The following is a 25,692-nucleotide window of genomic DNA, read 5'->3' on the forward strand; positions in this document are numbered from 1 at the left end:
GCCTTGAAGAGATTGATGAGATAAATTAATTCGATCATAATTTTATTATTTTATTTTATTATTTTATTATTATACAACATTTTTGCGCTACAGAGTAGCGTTAGAGTGGGCGTGGCACCCCGCTGAGGCTAATATATAATAGTATTATTATTGATCAGGCATTAAATGACATTGGACAGACTACAAACTAAAAATTGCTCAAACCGAAAACTAGTAAAAGTGCCCTGTCTAAAATATTAAACAACTTAAAAGTTTTGGCTTTTTAAAATTTTTAAAACAGGGTTTTATTAAAGCGGATGTCGATCTATCTACACTCAATGCAATATCAGATGTTAGATTGCCAGATGAAATTGTGCCCCTTAACTATGGTCTTTATATTGAACCCAAAATGGAAAACGAAAATTTTACTGGACTAGTCAAAATTTCACTAAAATGGATTAAAGATACAAAAAAGGTGCATTTCCATGCATATACTAACCTTTTGATTGATGTAAAAAAAATCAAACTGAGCAGATTGAATTTGGAAAATAAGTAAGTAAGCTTTATAACCGTCTATTGTATAATTTTAACGAAATATCAACAACAGGACAACTGTCGAAAGCCTTACAGTTTTAAAGGGCGGTCGACTTCCTCGAAAGGATATATTTGTTTTATATCTTAAGGATTATGTTAAAAAGGATTCTGAGTATTTTCTAGAAATTCCTTTTGAGGGAAATATTTTAGAAGCTGAGGAGGGACTTTTTAAGGGCTATTATACCAATTTGTCAAAAAATGGTCAAGAGGTTTATTTGGCAACTAACCTGAAACCAACTTATGCACGACGTGTGTTTCCATGCTTCGATGAACCAGGAATAAAGGTAAAATACGTTTACTAGAGAATTTGCTTATACTTGATTTATATTCGAATCCAGGTCCCATTCAATGTATCAATTGCCAGACCTCAGGAATACACAACACTTTTCAATACTCGACTTCATCATACAATTCAACAGTAAGTACAATTTTTACATTTTCAGATAGCTACATAAGCTACATAAGATCCACATTGTATGTGGTTCTTGGGAGTAAAAGTGGGTGTGCAAACATTTTTTTGTTAGGTATTGACGATGACAATGCATTTGAGATAGAATTATTAGAAGTGGCCATAATTGTTTGCGTAACAATCTGGCACTGCCTACGATAACTAAAAATCAAAATATAAAACCTCAATCCTTTAGCTGTTTCAGTTTCCGAGATAATAATGTTCACATGTATAGACAGAAAAGCGAGCAAGACGACGGCTATTGATACTGATCAACTGGGCAACTTTTTGAACTGTTTTTAATGACACCCTGTCCACTCGATCTTCAATTTTGTTTATTTATTATTATAAGTATTTATCAATAAAATAAATTAATTTTACAGTTTTGCTGAAAATTAAAAAAATGTGACCGCTAGACATGTTTTAACGTTATCCGTTAACAGGCGATAGAGAGTGTGTCACAAGTTTGTTTTAGCAGGGTACCACGCCCACTTTAACGCCCACAATCTAGGGAAATCTGTAGCCCCTACAGTTTGTAAAAAAATTCTAATTGAAATTAATACACTATGCCGGGAGGGAACTATTTGACTATAAAAGTCCTACAACATAAGTGCTGGTGATCAAGACTCTCAACATCGGAAAATCGCAAAGACATGCTTAAAAGTTAGAATTCCCAAGATGAGTGTTACGTTAATATTATTCAAAAAATTCAAACAATCGAAGAGCTTTTCTCCCTTAAGAACGAAGTCATAAATGGATTAATATTGTAAAACGCTTCTTGCTTTCCAGAGAAAGCTGATGAACTCGGTAAATGTTCTCTAACCAAAATGGAAATAACTTTAATATCGAGCAAAATAATAGACACTACCTACACTATGCCGGAAAGGAACTATTTGGCTAAGAAAGCCCTACAACATACGTGCAGCTGATCAGGACTCTCGACATCGGCAAATCACGAAGACATGCTTAAAAATTTGAACTCCCAAAACAGCGACGATGAATACATAATTGCAGAAAACCAATCACTTTAAAAGTAGGTTGTCCAGCTACAGAAATCGGTCATCACCAATCGAAAAATCTGATGAAATACGTCAAAAACAAGAAATCGACCTAGGATTTAGCGAAATGCATGTGCAAAAATTAACGAATGTCCCAAACGTAAATTTTGCAACGTCTCAATCACCCAACTCAACCAAACAACATGCTCTTTGCTACGTTATCTACCCGACTCAGCTACGCACTTCATTGACGTAGAAATGAAATTTGCAGACTCTGCTACATCACAACCAAAAGTAACTCACTTACTTAAACTTTGAATATATCTATTTAATTTTACGTAATTTATTCAATACAGTACAATACCAATATATCAACCGATGTATAACGAGTATCATCAAATTGTAAAGCGTGTTAACTCCCTTCGTTTGGATGATCGCTAGGTAATAAAAGATGCTGGGTGCTGCTCGTTAATGAGTAGACTGCGTAAATCATATATTTCAAACATGACCCCAGTTTACTGTAAGATTTTTGTATGACTCCATGTCTCACAAATCCGGCAGACATTCATCTAAGATGTCAAAAACGCATATATATATTCCACCGAGTCACCTTGAGATTATTTCTACAAGAAGATAGCCTTAAGTAAAAAGGGTGAACTACCAGATTCAACAACTTGCACACACATTATCAACGGGACTAACGACTACGATTTAAATAGAAAAGTATACAACAATTACGTTACGAACTTCTACGCGATATTCTTCAGCGCATAATATCATAAATCATAACATCAGTGAAATATAAAAAAAAAACGAGATTTTAACGTCGGCGTTAAAAGCCGGAACTCATCTTTGGTTACAAAACGTTCTTTTAACGATAAAGACGAAATATTGGTTAAATGCTACAAGTGTCAGAAAGTTGGACATTATTCTTCGAAATGTCCTAAGCCCCAGTGCAAGCCTCGTTGCACGCACTGCAATCGCAGAACACACGATTCTGCCAGCTGCCGGGATAACTTAAAAACAGGTCAAAAATTCAACTTGACCCTGATTCTGATTCGAAAATCGATCGCGGTAAACGGATTTATCCGGATTTATTTAAATATTGTAATCCAGTTGATTATCATTAAAAACTAAATTTAACATCCTTATAATTTTCTGTTAATGATAATAAGAATTGGGACCCTATCCAACTCCAAAAAGTACAGTAAACGATCGCCACCCGACGCTTCAATGCCAATGTCCAACTCAATTCAAAAAATAGTTTGATCAAAATCAAATTTCTAAAGCTACCAAATTTCCAGCGCTGGAACACGTACAAAACGTAAGTCCAACAAACAATTCATCCTACTATAGGGTTCCTTATTTCGATTTAGTTGGCAGACGTTCCCAAGGTATAAAATCCTAGCAATACCGAGTCTCCCAAAAGATTCATCTTCTACAAAAGTATCACCGCTTTCTGTGGCTAAGCGCCCAGAAACAACTCCAGAAAGTACTTTTAAGGCCAAAGGGCGTTTATATTCTAGAGGCAGTGTAAAGCAGCAGCTCTTCCAGATGTCCGTTTTCGCTCCGCTCTGGAGTTAGGTTATAATAAACATCCACGCACTTCCCGTATAAGCCCCATACCCTTGTGTTTTATTTATCAAGCCACCTTCGCATCAACGACCCAAGTTACTACTATTCCAATGTAAAGTCGTTTATGACATAAATTATATATAATTATTAAAACTTAAAAATATTAAAAAATTTACGACAGCATCATGCAATTTTTTTTTTCAAAGTAAAGTGACAATTAATCAAAACGAATACTTCTATTATAAAGTTTTTGATTGCCACGTTTCTTTTTATAAATTGGTCTTAACATTTGAAGAACATTGAATCTTGTTTTTCAAGTGCCTAAAAAAAGTATACAATTTTATTTCATCTGCTAAATTAAAAAAAAATTAGCTATTACAAAAAAAAGAATAGAACATTAAAATATTTGTAACTTGTACAGGTTAAAGTTAAACAAAACAGGTTAATGTTGTTAAAAGTTCCGTTTCAAAATTATCAACAAAAATGGCCACATTTACCAATTCAGAACACTGTATCCAAACTATCTCCCCCGGAAGTGTATGATTATTATAAAAAAAATCTTACTGATTATATAAAAAAATCTTACTTCTACCACTTTTGAAAACAACTAACATATTGTTGTAAAACGTCACGTTTCAAAATGTGTATTCAACAAAAATGGTCACACGTACTGGTTCAAAACATGAGCGTTTTTGTGCACCCATCTATTTATTCCAGAAATCATTGTTATTAACAGCTCTATAAAAAAATTGAATTCTATGACTTTTTTAAGGCAGATGAATTTTATTATTGACTAATAAAACAAAAGCTTCTGATTTTAAACAAAAACACCTGATATAAAAATCGAGTGAATCAATTTTTGTATGATCCGATTGACTCAAGTTTTTGTATTTAATAATCTTAAATATCAACTTTACATAACTTATTTTTACTTCTCTTTAAAAAAAACAACAAGTGAAGTTAACTTCGGTGAGCCGAAGTTGCAGTTATAAGAAATAACTAATGTAAATAACACCATGTTACATTTTTAAGAATTGTTGCTAGCTTCACTAATATGAAAAAAAAAATTATTTAATTATTTCTCTGAACGTTTGTTTGACAAAAATATATCTTACAGTTGTCCGCTTTTTATTAAATTTAATTCAAAATCTTTAAAATATATAAAATGTTATTCCCAATACTTTAAGATAATATGTCAAAAACACCGAAGCTATAATTTGCTTTCCACCAATTTTCGGATCGTTGATAAGGCATACCTATCATTACGGGGTACCCTTGTCACTCTGTAAGGGCCTTTGAATTTTGGAATTAGCTTTTTAGGTACGCCTACATGAGAATCGAAGCTTTTGATCATTGCTAAGTCGTCCGTCTGGTATTCTGTAGGATTCTTTCTCTTAAGATCTGTGCGTAACATATTGTAGTCTTGTATATTCTCAATGCTCTTGCTAGCTTTTTCTCTAATTAGCTCTTAATTTCTACATTCCCTATCTTTATTGAAGTCTTCTAATTTCTCTTTTAAGCTATCTATAAGCTTTCCCTCTTGGGACACTCCGAATAAAACTTGGCTTGGGTGCGGACTAACTGATCTTTGGATCGTAATATTAAGTGCGTGTTCAAATGTTTCTAAAACTGTGTCCCAGAACAATCCTTTGCCTGAGAATCGATTGTCAGTATGTGTGTATTCCTGCTAAGTGCATCGTATGCAGCATACGCTTGTTCTAGAGTGTAGTCATAATCTTGAAGAAAAAGTGCCCACTGGCATTTGGGCATAATTCCTTTTTATTTAACGCCAATGTAAGAACCCTACAGTCTGTAACTATTTTGAACTGTATTCCTTGAAAATAGATTCTAAAGCGTTGTAACGAGTAAACTACAGAGAGCGCTTCTAATTTGAAACTATGGTACTTCGCTTCCACATCCGTCGTGCATTTAGAGAAATAGAATACGGGGTGAAATTTACTGTCTTTTTTGTTCTGCATAAAAATTGAACCAAAACCCAGGGCACTAGCATTACAATGTAACTCTGTTGGATCTTTTGTATTGTACAAGGCCAGAATAGGGGCTTCCAAAAAATTTAATTTTAATATTTTAAAGCTCTTTCGGCACTTTGAGCTTCATGCGTTTTTGTCGTGGAAAATCTTTGTTGTGGAAAATCTTTTACTGTTTGCATACCTTTCGAACCAGGTTTGATACCCTTAATATATTCTAAATACTTTAACCTAAGCTCAAGCCTGTTATCTACCAGTCGTTTAAAGACCTCCGTTAATATCTCCATATGAGTCTCTATCTTTCGTTGCTATTAAAATATCATCCGTAGAAATTAGAACCTTATCTTCTTTAACCAAAGATTTTTTTCACAAATCTTTGAAAGACTGCTGGTGCGTTTTGCAAACCAAACGGCATTCTAAGCCATTCATACTGACCCATAGGTATTGTAAAAGCGGAATTCTAATAGAATCCTCGTGCATGTGCACGTGAAAGAACCCATTTTTAAGGTATAACTTTGTAAAAATAGTTTTTCAGACAGTTTGTCAATAAGGTCATCTATTAAGGGGTTGAGGTAGTTATCTTTTAGCATGTTTTTGTTAATTGTTGGGTAATCTAAGCATATTCTTAATTCCTAACTAGAACTATCGGTGATGCATACTCAGACTCGCTTACTCGAATAATACCGTTTTTTATGTAATTGTCTATCAAATTTTGAACTTTACTTTTCTCTGCGTATGTAAACGTCTTTGAGGGTAATTGAAAGGTTTAGTTTAATCAAAATTCAGTTTCATTTCCCATTTAACTAAGGGGATCTCCGGCCGTTTTGGTTTCATATAAAACTTATCAAAAATTTCGATCAGTTTTTTCCTTAGCGTAAACTCACACTTATCGCTAATATTTAACAGGTTGCATTCGGCTGGATCAGGGTATTCAATTGACATAATTTCTGACTCGAAATGATCGCTGGATTGGATACTTAAATTTTGACTTAACTCTATCATTTTACACGAATCACATTACGTTTTTTTGTAACCACAATTAATCTTTATCATATCATTTGAACAATCATCTTTCTCACAGCTATTAGTAGAGCAATCGTTTTCAACATGTCCAACATTTAAGCAATAAAATTTAAAACTACTATCCCTCTCCCTTTTACTATTATCTGCGCGATCATTTGCAATATATAAATCTTTTGTACAAATATCCTTTAAACGATCATTAACCACACTTTCAATTAAACGATCATCAACACAACTATCATTTGAACAATCATTGTACAACTATCATTTGAACAATCATTTTCCCTTACAATCTTAAAGGTACAAATGTTCATAAAATCTCTTTTTAAAACTGGCATATAGCAGCCATCGATTTGTTTGCCGCAATTAGTAATTCAAAATGAAATTTCACTTTATTCATAATAACAAAACATGATATCTTTTCATGTATATCTAAAGGACTGTGGTTCAAGCCAAAGTAACGTGAAAAGTTGTTTTCGTTAACCTAAATAATATTACTGCTTAAAATGTTTTCAACGCAGGATAACCCTGTAAAGCTAATTGGAATCCCAGAATCGATTAGGCATTTTGTAAATATGCACTGATTAGGGTGTGAGGTAACGTAAATTTCGTTTGTGGTTGCGTTTTACTTTTCGTTGCAATGGGATACGAGGTGCTCCAAACTTCCACAACCGTATTAAGCGTCGTATGCTCCCACGAAGTTACAGTTATAGCATCTTACAGCGGTTCCGGGCTGGTGCATGTGTGCCTGTTGTCGTAGAAGAGTATCCGGTATTCCTTCAGTGATACTGTCGATTAATTCCTCGTCGCCTATCCGAATGAAGAAGATCCAATCTTAAATCTAATTCAAAGAACATCGGCCAGAAGCTTTTCTGGAGCTTCAAGAAGTTTCTTTTTGTTTAAAATAAAAGCTCATGATGAAAATGTCGCATTCTATTGTGAAATTAAATTAAAATTAAAATTAATTATGCTGACCAATGCAGTTTATTTAGAAAGAGGAACGCGCAATTGATTGGGCTTCGAACGGAAGCTGATGTTTACTTTAAGTTTGATTTGTTTTTTCGGTTGGGGAACCAAGAGCGGACCTCAAAGCCAAAGCCAAAGACATAGGCAAGGGTGAAGACAAAGGCAAAGGCCTTTGTTTTCTGCTCACAAAAATAAGTTTTTATAATTTATAAAAAGTAAAAATAACAAAAATACGATATTTACAGTTAATAATATAAAAGAAATTGGAATTTTTGTATTATTAATTTGGAAATATGGATTGAAAATATTTATATTATCAAGAGTAAGTTCCGAATTATTTGAAATAATTTATTTGTTAATGTCATAATTAATAAATTTATGCTGTTCTATGTAGTTCAATATTTTACTTTCGGTGTTTACATAAGTAATATTATTTATGGTTACTGAGTCATTGAACAATATTAAATATGAACCTTGCAGTTTTGTTATGTCTACTACGTTTGTTCCTGTAACTAAATGTAACTAAAATGGCACCATCTTGGAGGATATCTATTTTTTTATTAGTTTCTCTTATTAGAACAATTGGCTTTTTCGCCATTTATTAGTTTTATAAAACAACTTGTTTCAGAACTTAATTTACAGTAGTTGTTAAAAATTTCCTGTTTAAAATTGGTCATTAAATAATATTTATTTTTGCAAAAAGCAACTTGATTGTTTATCAAAAATTTTCCATCGGGTTGAGCAATAGCACTTGTTTTATACAAGTCACATTTTCCATTAATGATGGGGTATTTTATATAGATTACAAGTAAATCGTTATTAAATAAAATTTTAAAGGTTGATATATCCATTCAGTTGGTTAATACTACAGATTGTTTTTCGTTATTCTAAATTTCCTTAACTTCTTTTTCAGTTAGAATTTTTGTATTAAAAATTTTTGTTTCCTCATTGAAGACTCCTTTTTTTAAATTTTCAGTTAGATATTTTACTTCATTAAATAAATTGGAATTTATTCTGAATTGTTTATTATTATTTTGTATTAAGTCATCTATTTTATTTTGTACAGTTATGAAATCATTATGATCAGGAGTTCCTGTTCCTTTTTCGTTTATTCCTCTTTTTTGCCTTTCGGCATTATTTCTGTAATGTTATTTTGATGAGTTCTAAATACATTGAAATTTCCCATTCTATATCTGTTTTTGTTGATTTACTTAAAATTCTTGATTCCGTGTTTATTATTCGGAACTTGTTAAAAGTATTAAGTTCAATATAAGTACTCGGGGAAACATTTTTCTGGAAAAGGCAAAATTATATTTTTTTTATTTAGTTATATATATATTTTTTTGTTGGTATTTTTATTTTAATTTTTGTTTGTTTTGACTTTTTTCTTTTATTTGAATTTAATATTATCTTTATGAATAATCCTATTTCTATTGTTAATAATTATTGTGTTAGGCATATTTTCCTAAACTACCTGTTTTTTATATCTGGTTTTAGGCTTATTTCGTTCCCCATGTTTTTTCTCATAGACAACTTGTCCTACATGATACTGTTTTTCTCTTCTGTTTTCGTCATGTGTTTTCAACATTATTGACTGTGTATTTTTTAATAAAAGGGGAATATTTTCGTGCTCAATTTTATTATAAAGGATATCAAAAGGTTTTTGGTTTGTTGTGGAGTGAATAGTCTGATTATATTTTTGAGCGGCTCTAATAACTATTTCAGAATAGTCAGTTAAAATGAACTCTTCTTTTATGCAGCGCGCTATTTCTGTTAATATCGAGTGTGCTCTCTCAACTTCTCCGTTTGAAGAACTGTGTTTTGGGTCTGCGTAATGTAAACTTATTCGTTGTTTGTCATAATTACTTTAGCTTGGTGAAATTGTTGAAGTAGTTCAATTACTTTGTTTTCAATGTTTAACTTAGTTTGAATTTCTTTTACTATAAGGTATTTGGAATACGCGTCAATAGAAGTCGGAAATGTTAAATTTTGTGCGTAAAATATATCTATATGTAAATTCTCTTTTTCTTTTTTTTTGGAATTGGGGCTTCCCCGATTGGAATTTTTATTGGGTGCCTGTTTTACTTATTTTCGTTACAAATCACACAATTTTTAATATATTTATTCAATTTTCGGCCAGTTTGGCCAATAATATAACCTTCTGATCTGTTTGTAATTTTATTCTAGTCCTTTATGAGCTCGACTCTGTGTTTCTTCTATTATTATAGCTTTATCTTCTTCGTTTTTTATGTCTCGTAAAACGATTCTTGTAAAAAGGAATGTGTTAGTAAAATTATTTTTTAAAGGTAATTGAATATGAAATAAGTCCTCTAAGGTACAATGAATTCCTACCGTAATGTTAGGTGGAAGATACTCTCTTAATATAGATATTAAATTTTCTGGTGTGTCATATTCAATTAAGTGTCGTGTCCTGCCATATATTTCCAGGGACTCATGTATTGAATACCTCCCCGTTGTTAATAACAGGTGTTGTTTAAACTGGTTTAACGGTTAACGGGTCTCTTGTATTACATTTTCAAAACTACTTTCAGCTGAATGCTGTGTGTTTTGATCTGAGTCTGACTGGTCTGTTTGTTCTATATCGCTGTTGGTAATATTATTTATCTGAATTCTTGATAAGGCGTCTGCAACTACATTAGTTGTACCTGGCTTATAAATGAATAAAACTAAAACTTTCTATGAAGGAGTACCAACGTTTCATTTCGATATTAGGATTTTTATCAGAGATTGCGAAAGATAATGGTTGATGATCGGTTTGAATTTCAATTCCAATCACTCCGTATAAGTAATTTCTCAGATGTTTTAGAGCCCATACTATGGCTAAAAGTTCTTTCATATTGGTTGCATAAACTTGTTCTGTATTAGTCAATGTTTTTGAGATAAAAGTAATTGGTTTACCTTCTTGAGATAATAGTGCACCAATTGCGACGTCAGAAGCTGAGTTAACGTTTTTGTTGACATTCTTTTTAAAAATTTTCCATTATGACCTCCTAGATATTTTGTTAGAGGTTTGGCTATTAAGGCGTAATTTAAAACAAATTTTCTATAATAGCCCGTAAGGCCTAGGAAACTTCTTAGTTCCCGAATATTTTTTGTAAGTGGATATTTAATAATGGTATCAATTTTTTCTGGGTCTGTCTTGATGACGTTCTAAGATACGACGTATCCTAGAAAACTGATTTCGCGTTTAAAAAACTTTGATTTTTCTAAAGATATTTTCATGTTAGCCCTTAATAATATATTTATAATTATGTTTAAGTCTACATAATGCTGTTCAATCGAACTTGAGAATATTATAATGTCGTTCATGTAAACATGGCATGTTTTCCCTACTTGTTCTCTTAGGATGTCGTCCATTGCTCGCTGAAAAAATTCTTGATGCATTTGTTAGTCCGAATAACATTCTTAAAAATTCGTATTTTCTATTATTTATAGAAAAAGATGTTTTTTCGACATCAGATTCTTTTATTAATATCTGATGAAAGCCTGATTCCAAATCTATTGTTGAAAAATATCTTGCTTTTCCCAAGTTAGATAAAATTACTGACGGGCCTTTCATTGGGTATCTGTAAGTTATCGTACTTTCATTTAATTTTTTATAGTCAATAACGAGGGTTAATTTACGGCTTCCGTCTTTATTTTCTCCCTTCTTTGGAACTACCAGAGCTGGTGAATTGTAAGGGCTTCGGCTTGGTCTTATAATTTCTTCTGATAGCAGTCTTCTGATTTCGCGATTTACAAAGTCGGTGACAGATAAAGGATACCGGTATTGTTTCCCGTATATCGCGAATTAGATTTATTTTTCCTTTTATGTCTGTTCTAAATGGAATTTGCATATTTCTCTTTGAATGCTCTTTTTCAATATAGTAAACTATCTTTTCTTTTAGTCCTTCTAATTGATCAGTACCTATATTATTTATCTTTTGTTTGTCGAATGACTCAACAACGTCGGGCTTGAAATTATTACATTTCAAACGATTTTTACTTATTCGATTTTTTACGGTATTTTCTTCGTCGGCACTCTAAGGATTTTCAGTTCCCAAGATTTTTGTTTTTTATTGACGGATATTTCTACGTCGGCGATCTCTGGATTTTTAATTCCCGAGATATTTGTATTTTTAATGACGGATATTTCTACGTCGGCGATCTCAGGGTTTTTAATTCCCAAGATATTTGTATTTTTATTGACGGATATTTCTACGTCGGCGTTCTCAGGATTTTCGAATCCCAAGCTTTTCTCACTATTTTCCACAAATAATGAATCTGAGTCTTCGCTACTTTTATCATCAAAATATTTTTTATAATAAATTCTTTTAACGGAAGAATATTATTTTCTTTAATTAAACTTATTTCTTTTTTTTTTCTCATTATCATAATATTTTACCTTTTCTGTCTTCCCTTTATATTTTAAGACTCCCATTTCTGTATTTATTATAGCTCCAATTTTTCTCAATAAATTAAATCCAATTAGAAGATCAGATTCTAATCCTTCGATTTCGTAAAATATCTGTCTTGTTTCAAATATATTTATATTATGGTAATATTTAATAATTAAATACTCATGTACTGTAGTTACTCTTTTATATATTGATAACTCATTTTTATTTTCGAAAATTCTCTTTTTAAAATCTTTAACTGCTTCTTGAATTTTCTATCTAACCTATTTAAATAAGGCATTCCCCTGTAGGGGTCTGATCTAAAAAATGATCTTCATTGATATTATTCAATCTGGTTAATTTATTGGCTGGATTTACTGTTCCATCCGATTCCCTTTTTTGAGCTTGAGTTTGCTCTGTATTCTGATTTGTACGATAGTAATTTGAACGATTATTATTTTGATAATAATTATTTTTATATTTTCCTCGATTATTATTCGCCTGCCGATTATTATTAGGTTTAATCTGGAGTTGAACCAAGAGATCAACATCTATTGGCTCGACAGCTTGTTGTTTTTGATTATTATTTTGATCATTGTTTTGCCAAAAATTTTCCCCTCTGTGGCCAATTATTATTTTGGTTATAGTTCCAATTATTACCCATTTTATTAGTATCATTATTTTGTCGACCTTAATCGAATCGTAAGTTGTTTCCCTGATATTTACTGTCTTAAATTCATTAAAAATTAAGCACCAAAATTTTTTGATTCTAATTCTTGTACTTTTGCCAACGCGTTGGGCAAATCTGGTGGATTTATTAAGAAAGTTTAAAACGGTGCCATGATTGGTAAGGGCATCGTGAGCAGCTCCCATAATTTGTTTCGTAAAATTGTTAGGGCGATAAAATTTTTTTTACTCTGAATTTTATAAAGACTCATTACTGTTTCAGCAGCTTCCCTCCAACCGACATATTGTGTTGGTTCCCTGTGAATTTTGGTAAAGATTTTACCACTTCATGTGTTGTATCGCATTTTATAGTTGTCAATTGCTTGTATCTTTTAATCCTCCACAGTTTTTGCATCTGTGGTCAACCTTCCTTCTAATCCATCTATTTTCCTGCTTACTTCACTCAATTGAACATTTATTAATCTATTCTTGTATTTTTTGTTTAATAATTTGGTCCACCTTTATTTTTTTAAATTCACCTTTGAATGGATTATTTCTTGCTTTCCATTTAAATCAATCACTGTCACTTTGTTGTGTCGTTTAGTGGAGTTTTTAATTTTTCCAATAAAAAAATACTCAATTAGCATTTGAGATTCTAAATTTATCATTCTCAAATATATTCCATTATTTTTTTCTGCTGTTTCGATAACTATTTCATTTATTTGTGGGCCATCGCTAAGATATCCTGGTTCTACATCTGCTATCTCTTCCCGTTTACTCTTTTGTACAGAAAGAAGATCAGCATCTTTCGAAATTTTTTCATATACTTTCCTATCTTTCTGTCTCTCTGCATGTTTTAGTGAATGTGTTAAAACTTCAGCAAATTCAAAGCAATTTATTCTTAACGTTGCTAGGGGGTACAAATTTCGTTTAGATTTTCGTTGGTGGTGGCGATTTGTTAAATATTTTTTACGTTTAGATTTATTCTCTCTTTAACATGCGATCTTCTATATATATTATTGTAGTGACATTTAACACCTACCGTAGCACTTTTATATTACTACGGTGAAGAATCTATTTAACCCCCTTCTTCAAAAATCCAGATGTCCCCCCATTTTCTTCTCATTCTCAATTAATTGGGTTTTAAAATTCTCTTTTATTCCTCTCTTTGTAAATTCTATTTCAGAGTTATACATGTTTACAGTGTTTTTTAATTTTTGTGTCGTATTTCTTTTTATTGGATCTCGTCCTACACTTTCGAATTCGGTATCACTATCATTGATACCCAACACTATTTCTCGAGATGTATTACTTATTTTGTTTTGAAATTCTGCCTCACTATCATTGATACCCATAACAATTGTTTGCGATTTTTCAGCTTCTATGTTTTTATTCTCTATTTTCTCAACATTTGTATCTTTAGTAATAATATCAAAAAGATTGGGTGGATTTGTTGTTGTTGTTGCAGATGTTGTTTCCGTTGTTGCAGATGTAGTTGTAGTTGCAGATGTAATTGTTGTTGCACATGTAGTTGTTGTTGTAGATGTTGGGGTACTTGATTTTGTTGCAATATCATTCTCATGAATGGCGGGTAGGGAATTTTTAAATCGTTTCTTCTGAATATTTAGATGTCCATCATAATCATTAAGTATACTTTGGAATTTTTCTACACCTTTTGTTATATCTCTTGAGTACTCTTTCTCATTTAAAAAACAACCAAACTCATCAACTGATATTTTAATCATCATGTGGCGGAGTCAACACTGGCAATTTCACTTTTCCATTAACGCAGCATAATCCAGGCGTTTCTCCGGAAAACTTTAATGCACCACAATACTCGCAAACAACGTCCACTTGCCCAATGCAAACGCTAGGATGCAAGCTGTAATCATTGCTGCAATCGTATCGAAACGCAGCTCGATTCAAATCAGCTAAATATCTTGTTCTGCGTCGCAAATTATCTATTTGTTGACTTCTGTTGTTTGCTCGAGGATTCTGCATTGCCAACCGAGCTGTTTCACGGGCTGCTTCACTTTGCTCTCGTGAAGTCGAGCCATTTTATTGTGGCGCTGTTCACGTGCAATTTCTTGTTCTTCTTCAGTCCTTTCATTTGCAGTATTTTGTATGCTTCTTGCATTACGGCTTTGTCGGGAAAGATTCGATCGTCTTGGTCGCGGCATTATTAATTAAACTTCACTTCACTTCAATCCACTTGCTAATTATTTATTTAATAGTAATAGTTTTAATATTGATTTCTTACGAATATCAAATTGTCATCCATACGTCATTACATAGCTGTCATTTTACGTCAATTACATAGCTGTCATTTGCGTTTTGTTATTCCAAGTCTGATTCTTTTTTGTTATACCACGTTTTATAGTGACTGACGTTTCATGTCAAGTCACAGAGGAATGTCGAATGGGATAAAAAGTATCCTATGTCCGTCTCCTGTCTCTAAGCTACCTCCCTACCAATTTTCAGCCAAATCTGTTCTGCCGTTCTTGAGTTATAAGTGGTGTAACTAACACGACTTTCTTTTATATATATAGATTATTTTTGCTTCACGAAATTCTTCTTTTATTGAAAGAATTTCATTAGTATGATTATTACTACCAGCAGCTCTTGATGCCATTAAGAGTTGCAAACTTTCAACAAGTTCATCAACATTATCCCAATATACATAATTTGGTGGTAATTTTTGTCTATACCCAGAACCAGTATATTCTTCATTTACTGAAGACGATATTAATGGTTTAATAATTGAAGAATATTTTGTAGAGGGATTTCCTTTTATTTGACCATCTGGTTGATAGTTTCTTTTGTGAGCACTTGTTTCAATTAAAATGTTTCTATTCGATTCTAAATCATTCTTAGTATAATCCTTTTGAAATTAAAAATTAAAGAGTATAAACCAGGTAATTTTAATTTTAAGTGTCCTATTACCCAACATTAAAATATTATTTTCTTCTCTTGGTCTATAAGTCTTATCTAAAATCTTTTCTTGTTTTAACTGATTAATGTTGATATTATACTTCACCCTGCCTTCTTCATATACACTTTCATTTAAATCATCTATATGAAACTGTTGTGAAACATAAGATTCATCTATAAAAGATTGATGAGAAATGTCAGATTCATCTATATGAGAGTATTCTGAGTAAGCATCAACATAAGCATAACTCTCACTATCACTTTCAATTACTCTCTCCTGTACCCTTTTATTACTTTTATGTACTCTTATTTCCTCTTTCTTGAACTTAGTCTTAACATTGTGTATATCATTAATATACTTTTTTTCTAATTTAATTTTTTATTTTCACTTAGTAATTCATGTAAAGGGTCTGTAATAGGTTTAAAAGTTCCCTCCAAATTTGATACGTTCTCATTTTTATTGGCTTCAATTTATCAAATTTTTTTTTAATGAATTCCTACTTTTCATCAACTGTTCTAAAAGATTTCGCCTCATTGTTGTAGTTTCCTCTGATACTCATGTGCTACTGGGGAAAAAAGTAGTATAATCTAAATATTTATAACAAGGCGTTTTGAATTTAATGAAATTTTATTTTTATTTGATAAAATAAGTACATTAATAATATTAAAAATGAATACATTTTAAGCTTTATTTAATTCTAAATAAAGGTTTTTATTCCTTTTAATAATACAAAACAGATTATCTTTTATATATTCAATGGTCGAATCATCTAAAGTCGAGTATCGTTCCGGCAAGTACAGCATATACTCTTCAAGTTCAAGAGCGAAGGCCATTCCAAAGCTGGTTTTTTACGTTGAGCTCGTCGAATAGGGTAGCGCACATCTGATTCCATCTTCGTCTTTGTTAAGAGAGGTTTTGGCAGGTTACCATTAAAATCCTTGAGTACCTTCATCATTTCCGGGTTGACCATTTGTAGTTGTTTCTTCATCTAGTTGTTTCTTCTTCTTCTTCTTGTTTTTGTTGTTTGTAGTTGTTGAAGCTGTGTAGTTGTTGTGTGTAGCCGATGTAGTTGTTTTAACTCTGTTGTAGATGTTGTTTGTAGTTGTTTTAACTTTGTTTTTTGTTATTGTTTTTTGTTTGTAGTAGTTTTAACTGTTTTTTCTTGTTATATTTTTTTTTTGTTTTTTAGCACTTTGTCAGATGATTTTTGATGATACTTTCAACATAAAACTTTTAGGTTGAGACTGCTTATATGTGGTTTTTTAAGTGTGAGTTAAAATAACTTTTGATCGAGTTTTTATACCTTAAGGTAAACTAAACCTCCGTTTTCTATCTCATTCTTGATTTAGAATTGACCAGTCATAGCAGCGAATAGCATGTAAAATAGGGTGAGTTTCAAGAATTATAGAGAATCATAGAGAAATCACTTAACCATAATAAAAAAGTTAGGGAGGGATAGAGACTAAGAATTGGAGGTACAGGTGTCCATTAGTAGAAGTAGTAGTATTAAGGGTTTGTTTTCTCTCATAGTTATAGTTAATATTATTCCCCAAGTGTTTCACAGCTTCTTTTGGGGGTTGTAAATTTCCAAAACTTTCAAAATGATGTATACTTTTTTATTTTTGTTGTAAGCAACCCAATGTGTACCATTTGATGAACTATCATCTTGGTTTATAACTCCTGACTCTTCTCTCCAAGGAGATTTTGGTAGTGAGTCTCTCATAAACACACCTCGGAAATATGGAGTATACTTTTAAGCAACTTTCCATTTTTGTATTATGTCGTTTACTTTCTTCTAATAGTTTTTTTCCTATATTTACAACCTTGATTGCACTCATTAGAACTAGTGGTTTCTGAGTTTTCAATACCCGTATTCCTTTTTTAATAACATTTGAAAAATTCTTTACCTGTGATCTCCTCTTCTTACACTTTCTCTTTGTTCCATTCTTCACACCCATTCCGAATTTCCTTTTTATTTTCATAATATTTGTAACCAAGTATACTACTGTTTTCTCTGCAATACTGCTATCTTTTGATCGCATTCTTCATTAATACTGCATAAGCCTTATGTCAATCAGCTAGCTTCTACAAGCTTCATCCAATTCATTACTCTCACGATCACATGCTCCAACTTTTGTTAAACTTTGTTCCAGGTCCACAAAAATTATAGCCAGGAATATGTGCTTTAAATGGAAGTGTGTTAATTATTTTGTTGATAGTACTCGTTTCAAGTTTGAACTTTGTCTGCAGCAATTATAAAATCTTTTACCCATTTTATATGTGGGACCGGGCTGTGATTAGGTTATTAAAATAACGTACACATAATCCCACTGGTTTTGATTATAATTATTTTAGTTTTATTATTAGGGTTTTAGTAGTCTAATTAGGTTTTGTTAAATGGATAAATCTGCGTCTTAGTTTTTCGTCTGCGTTTTTTCACGTCTTTTCTACTCACGTCGTTTTCGCACGTCTATCCTCTTCGTTTTAAATTCTTATTCCCTTCTTCTCTTCAATTTTGACAGGCTTGCCACGTCGTTAGTTTTGTCTAATCTCTCGTTATTAGACCAGTTGATCTGGGTTGCCACACCATTTCCACATATATAATGTTTTATCAGGAAGCATTTCTCATCGAATGAACTACATTACAAATTATTTATTTGTCTGCGTCGGCTGGCGGAGCCTCCGTGGCAGGGGTAGAGCCGGCTGGTTGAATATCCGTGGGGGACCGGCAGTAGGATTGCTGCCGCTGGTTGGGTATTGGTGACCACCAAGGTTGGTAGCCACTGGAGAGTCGGGTGGTCGCTTCGACTCCTTACTTCTTCCGAAGATATGGTGGGAGATACTTATCTCCGTTGTTACGGCCCTTAAGGCACGATAACCCAATTTAATAATCAATATAAAGATAACGGCTAAGGCCGGAGTTTAATTATTGAGCTAGTGCTCTTTATTTCAAATCCAAATTAAAACTAAACTTAAGACTGAACAAAAGCTCATGCACAGCCGGATGCCCGTGGCACAGACCGCTGACCTTGCACATTTTGCAGAAGTCATACGATCACTGTCAGCCAATGAAAAGGAATGGCACAATGTGCCGGCTCAGCTCTATGGCCAATAAGGTGGACCCAATTTAGGGTGGACCATGCATGAGGGACAAGTATAATAGTAATAATAATAATAATGATAATAATAATAAAAAGTGATTAATACTAGAGAATTACAAACATGATAAATGATTAATGTAAATAAAGGCATAAGGATTGGCCTGCTCAGCCTAGGCTGGGAGTTGGTTGTTAACTACTCCCCCCTTAAATTAGACGCCGTCCTCGGCGGCAGCCAGTTCGTCGATGGACTTTTGTAGCTGGGCTGCCTCTCGTTTGCTCCCGCAGTGTTGTTGGAGCAGGACCAAGCCGCATAACGTGAGGCTGACGGCAACTCCTACGGCGAACCAAATCCTCGGGGAACCTCCATCCGACACGTCATTCCGGAGCTCCTGCATTAAACGCAGGTTATGCTCATTCATCCGCTGTAGCAACGGCAGACTCAGTATATGATCGTGTCCTGTGATGTTGATTAAGGGGGAGGCTGCAATACCCGGGCTCATATTCACTGCGTGGTTGAGGTTCAAATATACGGAGTCGTTGATCACCGCCTTTTCCTCAAAGGTGATGAGATGGGTCCCCACTATGGTTGTTAATGGACCGTCATCGATGGAAATCCTCGTCAGTTTCTCATTAACGATAATTATTCCGTCGTCCACAATTGTAAGGGGTTCCAGATTGCTGGGCCGAGTCCGGCATGTAGCCGCGCCGCCCGCATGTAATTGCATGGCGCAGGTGTCGTGGGGCGTTTTTTTGCAAAATGTGGCCAAGCTGGTAGAAGTGCAATCCGAAACTGCTAGGACTCCGTCATCACATTCCGCCACGATGTTGTCTTCTATTCGTAGCATAGTATGGTGGTGTGCGACAGGGAAGAGCAGTACCTTTTTACAAATACGCTTAACTCTAGGATACTGGACTATAACGTGGACAAGAACATTATTTTGAAGAATTTTAATCTTAGATACATCCATAAGGCTAACTATTGGGACCTCTGTTAGCTGTTCGTCGAAAATAGCCTTTAAGTCGTTATGATTAAAAATAGTGGGATTGATGATGTTATTTTTAGCAAGAGTGATGGTGATCATACAATTTTGGATTTCTGATATTAACATCCTATTCCTGGCAAGGAGTGTTTCATACAAATGGCCTGAGTCGACCAGCCCGTCCTTCTTCTCCTTGAGGATCTTGTTTACTGTGTCTGTGAGTAGGTTGATGCGTTTCTGTGTTTCTGTGTTAATTATAACTTGTCTATTATTAGCCTCGATAAGTGAAGCTTGATTGGTGTTGATTCTAGTTAAATCGTCCGCGTCGGGTGTACCCGCCACGACCTTAAGTACTGAGCCCAAAAAATCAAGGCTCCTGGCCATTCTATGGTGTATCTTAAGTTCCTCCAATAGGTTTTGCGCATGCTCAATGTCCACTTCCAACAGCTTCCTCATATGGGACTGTGGGAACAGTTCCAGCATTCTGACTGTGGAGTCGATTATGCTGGCAAACTCAGACAGATTTGTCGAGTGCCTGACCAGGCCGTACTGTTCCCATATTAAGACGTTGCCATCTAGCACCGGGATGTATTTAGCGTGTGAGAAATCAGTGATTCTCGCGCTCGCGGTGGACAGCAGTATGATGGATATAATGGCGAGCCTGTGGAAGTTTAGCAAAGATTGGGGTTTAGTATAAGGGCGAATGTGGCGCGTGGAGTGCCTACTTAATGTTGTCCTTATGGACCACCCTCCCCTTAATGAGAACAGATGTTCCCAGATCTGCTTCTATACGTTCTTCTGAATAAAGCGGTGTCAGTTTATTCCCTAATCTTTTGTTATTGCGAAGGTGTACTCTCTCACCGACTTCGAAGACTCTGTTTTGCCTAGAAGGGTTAACCCTGTCTAGGTTGGATTGTTGTGCTTTGTCAATCTTGGTTTTAATTGCCAGCCTCATCTCATCGCTGCTGGCGTGGATGACCTCTACCGGCTTAGACCCTGTGACCGAATGTAGCGACCTGTTGTATTCTATAGTAGCCCTCAATATTAGTTCCACAGTATCCTCAATTTTTTTATCAATTTTGAGGCATCTGGCAATTTCCGCCAGGGTACTGTGAAATCTCTCAACTTGGCCATTGGAGCTACTGTGTAGCGGTGGCGCATTGACAACGTCGATGCTGTATTGGTTTTTCAGCAATGATGTGATTGTCTCCGAATTAAAGGAGGCCTCATTGTCGCAGTATATGGTCTTGGTATTAGAATAAAAATTTACTAATTGAAGAATAGGTGCTCGTACATCTATTATTGCCCTAGAAATCAAGGGCTGTACGATAGCGAATTTGGAAAATTTATCAATGCAAGTTAAAAAAATTTTTTTGTCGGTCGAAAAAATGTCAATATGCAACATTTCCCCAACGTATGATGGGATGGGCGTAGTTCCCAATTCCTGTTTCTTGGGGTGGCGGTCGTATTTGGCTTTATTGCAGACCTTGCAATTTGCGACCACTTCGCTAGCTAATTTTGACATGTTCGGGAAGTAATAATCCCGGAGAATTTGTTTTGCGTTCTCCTGGGCAGCCCTATGGGCGCGATTGTGTTCAGTATTAGTGATTTCTAATTGTTCGTTAGCGTTGGTAATGTCACTGACAAAGGTTTTACAATGCCAGAATTTTGTCGCAGGGAATTCCTGCCTCAAGGTGTGTTGGATGCGCGCCAGGGTGGGGAAATCGCAGTGAATCGCGTTCACCACGTTGGCGTTGATGATCTCTTTGACAGATTCAACGAGCCAGTCCTTGTTATTAAAATTGATGATATGGCGAGTTCTGTTTCCGAAGATTATGAAATCTCGCCGAAGCGGTTGGTCCGCTTCTTCCAAAATAATTTGGTTCCTAAAGCAGTTAAGAGGTTTGTCTGTGGACTCTATGGTATAAGAGAGCGAAAGCTCACTATGCACCGTGGCCGCGTCAGACTGGGCCACGTCTTCTAAGATATTCAGGGGTTGCCTCGATAGTGCGTCAGCTACCAGGTTTTGTTTTCCGGGTGTGTAAAACACCTTCCCGTTGTTCTCGTCAATGAACGCTTTCCATCGCTTGATTTTAGCGTTGGTATTTTTGTCGGACACCGCATACGTGAGAGGTTGGTGGTCTGTGAAGATCCGTACCTCATTGTTACCGTACAGGTAATTTTGGAGTTTGCCTATTGCCCAGACTATCGCCAACAATTCTCTTTCGTTGGTGGCGTAGTTCAGCTCGCAGTCTTTCAGCGTGCGTGAAATCATGGTAATAGGTCTTTTATTCTGCGATAGTACCGCGCCTATTCCACTCGCTGAGGCGTCAGTGGTTAAGTCAAACGGTGATTTATAATCAGGGTATGTCAATATGACATCTTCGGATGCCAAAATGTTACGCAGGTGGTCGAATGCATTTCGCTGGGTTTCGTTAAACCTGACAGCTACTTTTTTCGACATATTCTTGCTAACCGTCCCGTTTTCCCCCTTGAGGATGGCGGTCAGGGGTCTAGCAATAGATGCAAAGTTTTTTACAAAGCTTCTGTAATAGCTCGCCAGGCCTAGGAAGGACCTGAGGCTAAACAGGTTTTTTGGTTCTGGGAATTCTTTTATTGCCCTAACCTTTTCTGGGTCTGTTTTTGTTCCTCCCCTGGTGACAATGAACCCTAGAAACTCAACGCTCTCTTTAAAAAATTTAGTTTTTTCTCGTGCCACCCTCATGTTGGCATCGAGTAGGCGCTTAAGCACCGTGTCAATATGCTTGACATGTTCCGTTTCATTTTCGGAGAAGATGATAACATCGTCAACGTAGACGTAGCATATTTTGCCGATTTCTTCCCGCAGCACATCGTCGATGGCTCTTTGGAAAATACTCCCCGCGTTTTTTAGGCCGAAGGGTAGTCGGCAGAATTCGTACTTCCCACCATTGACAGAGAACGAGGTCTTCTCTCGGTCCTTTTCAGCCAGGTATATTTGGTGGTACCCTGACTTCAGGTCCAGGGTGGTAAAGAATTTGGCTTTTCCCAAGTTCGCTAGAATCATGGGTATACTCGGCATGGGATAGCGATCGGCGACTGTTCGCTCGTTCAGTTTCCTGAAGTCGATTACTAATCGCTTCTTTTTACTGCCATTATCATCAGTCCCTTTTTTGTCAACCACCCAGGCAGGGCTGTTGTATGGGGATCTGGACGGCCTGATAATGCCATTTTGCAGTAGCTCTTTGATTTCGTTGTTTACAAAGTCTGCTGCCCCCATAGGATAGGGGTATAACTTGGAGTAGACAGGTTCGTCACTCGTAGTCCGAATAGTAGCTATGACCGATGTGTTGAAGGTGAGCGCCTCGTTAGGGGTCGAAAACACCTTAATTCTTTTCAGGATAGTTTTTTTGAATTCGGCTTTAGCCGAACTTGGAACCACTATGTCATCAATTTTTGTGAAGTTGACATTTTGACAGTCAAAAAATTTGAGGTTTTCGGTGGCGTTTGCGTATTTTATTACGCCGTTACTTAGGTCCAATGCTACTCCTGCTCGCGTTAGCGAATCGAAGCCTATTATAGCATCGAACGTGCTCAATGTATCCAAGAGGAAAAATGGAACGTCTAGTCCAAAAATGCGCATTATGCACTTGTTTTTGACATTACTGGAGCCGTGAATAGAGCTCACAGTAAAGGGGGTTTCGACCGGCATTACGTTTCTTAGCTCCTTTACGGGCTTCACGTAATTTTTTGCCGCCCCGGTGTCGATGAGAATTTTTATTGATTTGCCAGCCAACTGTCGCTCGACGAACGGCAGTCGGGAGCGTTCCCTAAAAAATAGAGGAGGTCATTAAGGTCGGCGGGGTCACTATCTTCCTCGATGGTGGCAACCTCAGCCTCAGCTGTGGCGGTATAATCTGTTACTTCCTGTTGGGGTTGGGCAATATTGTTAACGCGTTGGCGTCTTTGGCCCGATTGCCGCTGGGACGAGTTCTGCCTCTTATAATTATTGTTACTTTGAGGCTTCCCCCAGTTGGTTTCTTGTCTGAATCTAGCCGTTGAAGGGTCTACCTCCATGGGTTGAACTTTATTCTGGTCTAATGGTTCAGGATCCCTGTGCTTTGGCCAGGGATTGTCCCTATGAGACTTATTTTGGTTTTGTTTAGGGACGAAGTGCGGATTTTTGTCCTCACTTCGCCATTGCTTTCCCTGACCCTTATTATTGCGTCTGTTGCCCTCGTAAAAAGGGGCCTTGTCTTCTATGGCCTTCGCGTAGGATGCCGCGAACGCACTTCTTTCGATGCTGTTCTCGGCTTCTCGCGCTAAGGCTAGTGCGGACGGAAGGTCCTTAGGTTGTGCTGGCAGCACGAGTGATTTGAGAGGTCTTTTCAGCCCTGCAATGAAGGCATGTAGGGCGTCGTCCCTAACCTCCTTGTTCAAGATCGTTGCCTTGTCCATATTATGAGACATGACTATCTTGTTGGTGACGAGGGTGAGTTTCCTCTCAACCTCGTCATAATATGCCATAAGGTCGGACTCTCCTTGCCGAACCATTTCTAGATTTTGCCGTAGCACTCTCAAGGACGTTTTGTCCGCATATGTGCAATCTAGTCTTGCTATAATTGCATCGAAGTTTAACACCGTATTATGGGACGTGAGTAATGACCGAGCAGGTCCGCAAATTTTGTTTTTAATTATGACAACGGCCTCGTAGTGTGCCTCGCTTCCGGCGTATTTCTTGAATATTTCATAGGCATCTGATGCCGCCTGTCTCCACGAAACGTATTCGTCGTGACTTCCACTGAACGTCGGCAGAGATTTTACTATGTCTAACTTGACATCGCATCTTACTGCAGGGTCTGGTACTACTCTTTCATAGACCTCCACTTGCGGCGCTTGCACTGACAGCGCGCTAACCTGTGTTCTAACCGCTTCCAATTCTGTGGCGAAAGCGTTTCTTAAACGCCCTTCCTGCTCGTTAAGAGCGGCGCTGACCGCGTTTGCGACAAGCGCTTGGATCATTTCTGCGTTCATTTCTGGTTGATCTGTGTCCCTAACTTCGGGGCGAAACCCTACTTCTTCGCTCTCTTCACTATCGTCGCTAACAATTTCCTGTTTTACTTCTCTATACTCCCAACTCATTGGCAGTTAAGGGGCGCGGGGAGCTGCGAGGCTTTGACGATTGGGCCCAAGACAAGAGGTTTCGACGGGCCACTTTGGTAATATAAAGCCGAAAAATGTAGCGAAAATAAATGTATCGTCACCTAAAACACAAAAATGTTGGATTAATTTGTCCCAAGAACAAAATTAAAATACAGAACGGTGACAACAAGTGTAGGTCAATTTGACGGGATGTATAATTAGCACAGACACACTGGACAACCTTAGTATAAAATTCAATATAAGCACAGTGGGTAGAATTGTAGCAAAACACAAGGAGAAAAACGACTGGGCCTTCTTAACACATATAGAGACCAACGTTATAGAAGAAATAAAATATTCCTTTGCATAATTAATTCGTATAAATATTGGTTGCCTTGGCACAGTGTACGTTATTTGAGACGTATGGTTTCTTTTATTTACAATGTACTTAAAAAATCTAGGTCGAACAAAATTAAATCAACACGCATGCATGGAAGTATTTTGTAATTTAATATTTGAATAATTTATTATTTTTTCTTTACGCACTCTCTAAAAATTTGAATCAAAAATTGAAGATCGAGTCACTTTTGTATATATTTACGTAAAAAAAATCCTATTGCTGGGCATAGGAAATTGTATGCGCTGGTATTTGTGTGTTGTGTATTCGTAGATTTTGGCTATTGTCGGCGCTCGGCTACTTACATAACGTACAACTTCAGGGGTGGAATTCGAATATTAGTAACAATATTAATCCGTTGGGCGACAATTATTTATTTGTCTGCGTCGGCTGGCGGAGCCTCCGTGGCAGGGGTAGAGCCGGCTGGTTGAATATCCGTGGGGGACCGGCAGTAGGATTGCTGCCGCTGGTTGGGTATTGGTGACCACCAAGGTTGGTAGCCACTGGAGAGTCGGGTGGTCGCTTCG

The 25,692-nt window shown here is 35.8% G+C and overlaps 1 protein-coding gene across 27 annotated transcripts in view; it reads left to right on the forward strand.

Annotated features, from left to right (window-relative positions):
* LOC108026765 (glutamyl aminopeptidase) overlaps positions 1-25,692 on the forward strand; it is a 502,322-nt gene that overhangs the window by 115,089 nt on the left and 361,541 nt on the right. For 26 of the 27 annotated variants that reach the window (XM_050890150.1, XM_050890134.1, XM_050890129.1 and 23 more), the window contains 3 exons: positions 281-531; positions 587-857; positions 912-991. In XM_050890150.1, coding sequence (XP_050746107.1) covers positions 281-531; positions 587-857; positions 912-991 — 602 coding nt within the window. Of the gene's footprint in view, positions 1-280; positions 532-586; positions 858-911; positions 992-1,810; positions 2,100-25,692 lie in introns of those variants that run through there. The other variant, XM_050890154.1, reaches the window with a different exon arrangement.

Source organism: Drosophila biarmipes, unplaced genomic scaffold, assembly GCF_025231255.1.
Source record: "Drosophila biarmipes strain raj3 unplaced genomic scaffold, RU_DBia_V1.1 ptg000017l, whole genome shotgun sequence".
NCBI lineage: Eukaryota > Metazoa > Arthropoda > Insecta > Diptera > Drosophilidae > Drosophila > Drosophila biarmipes.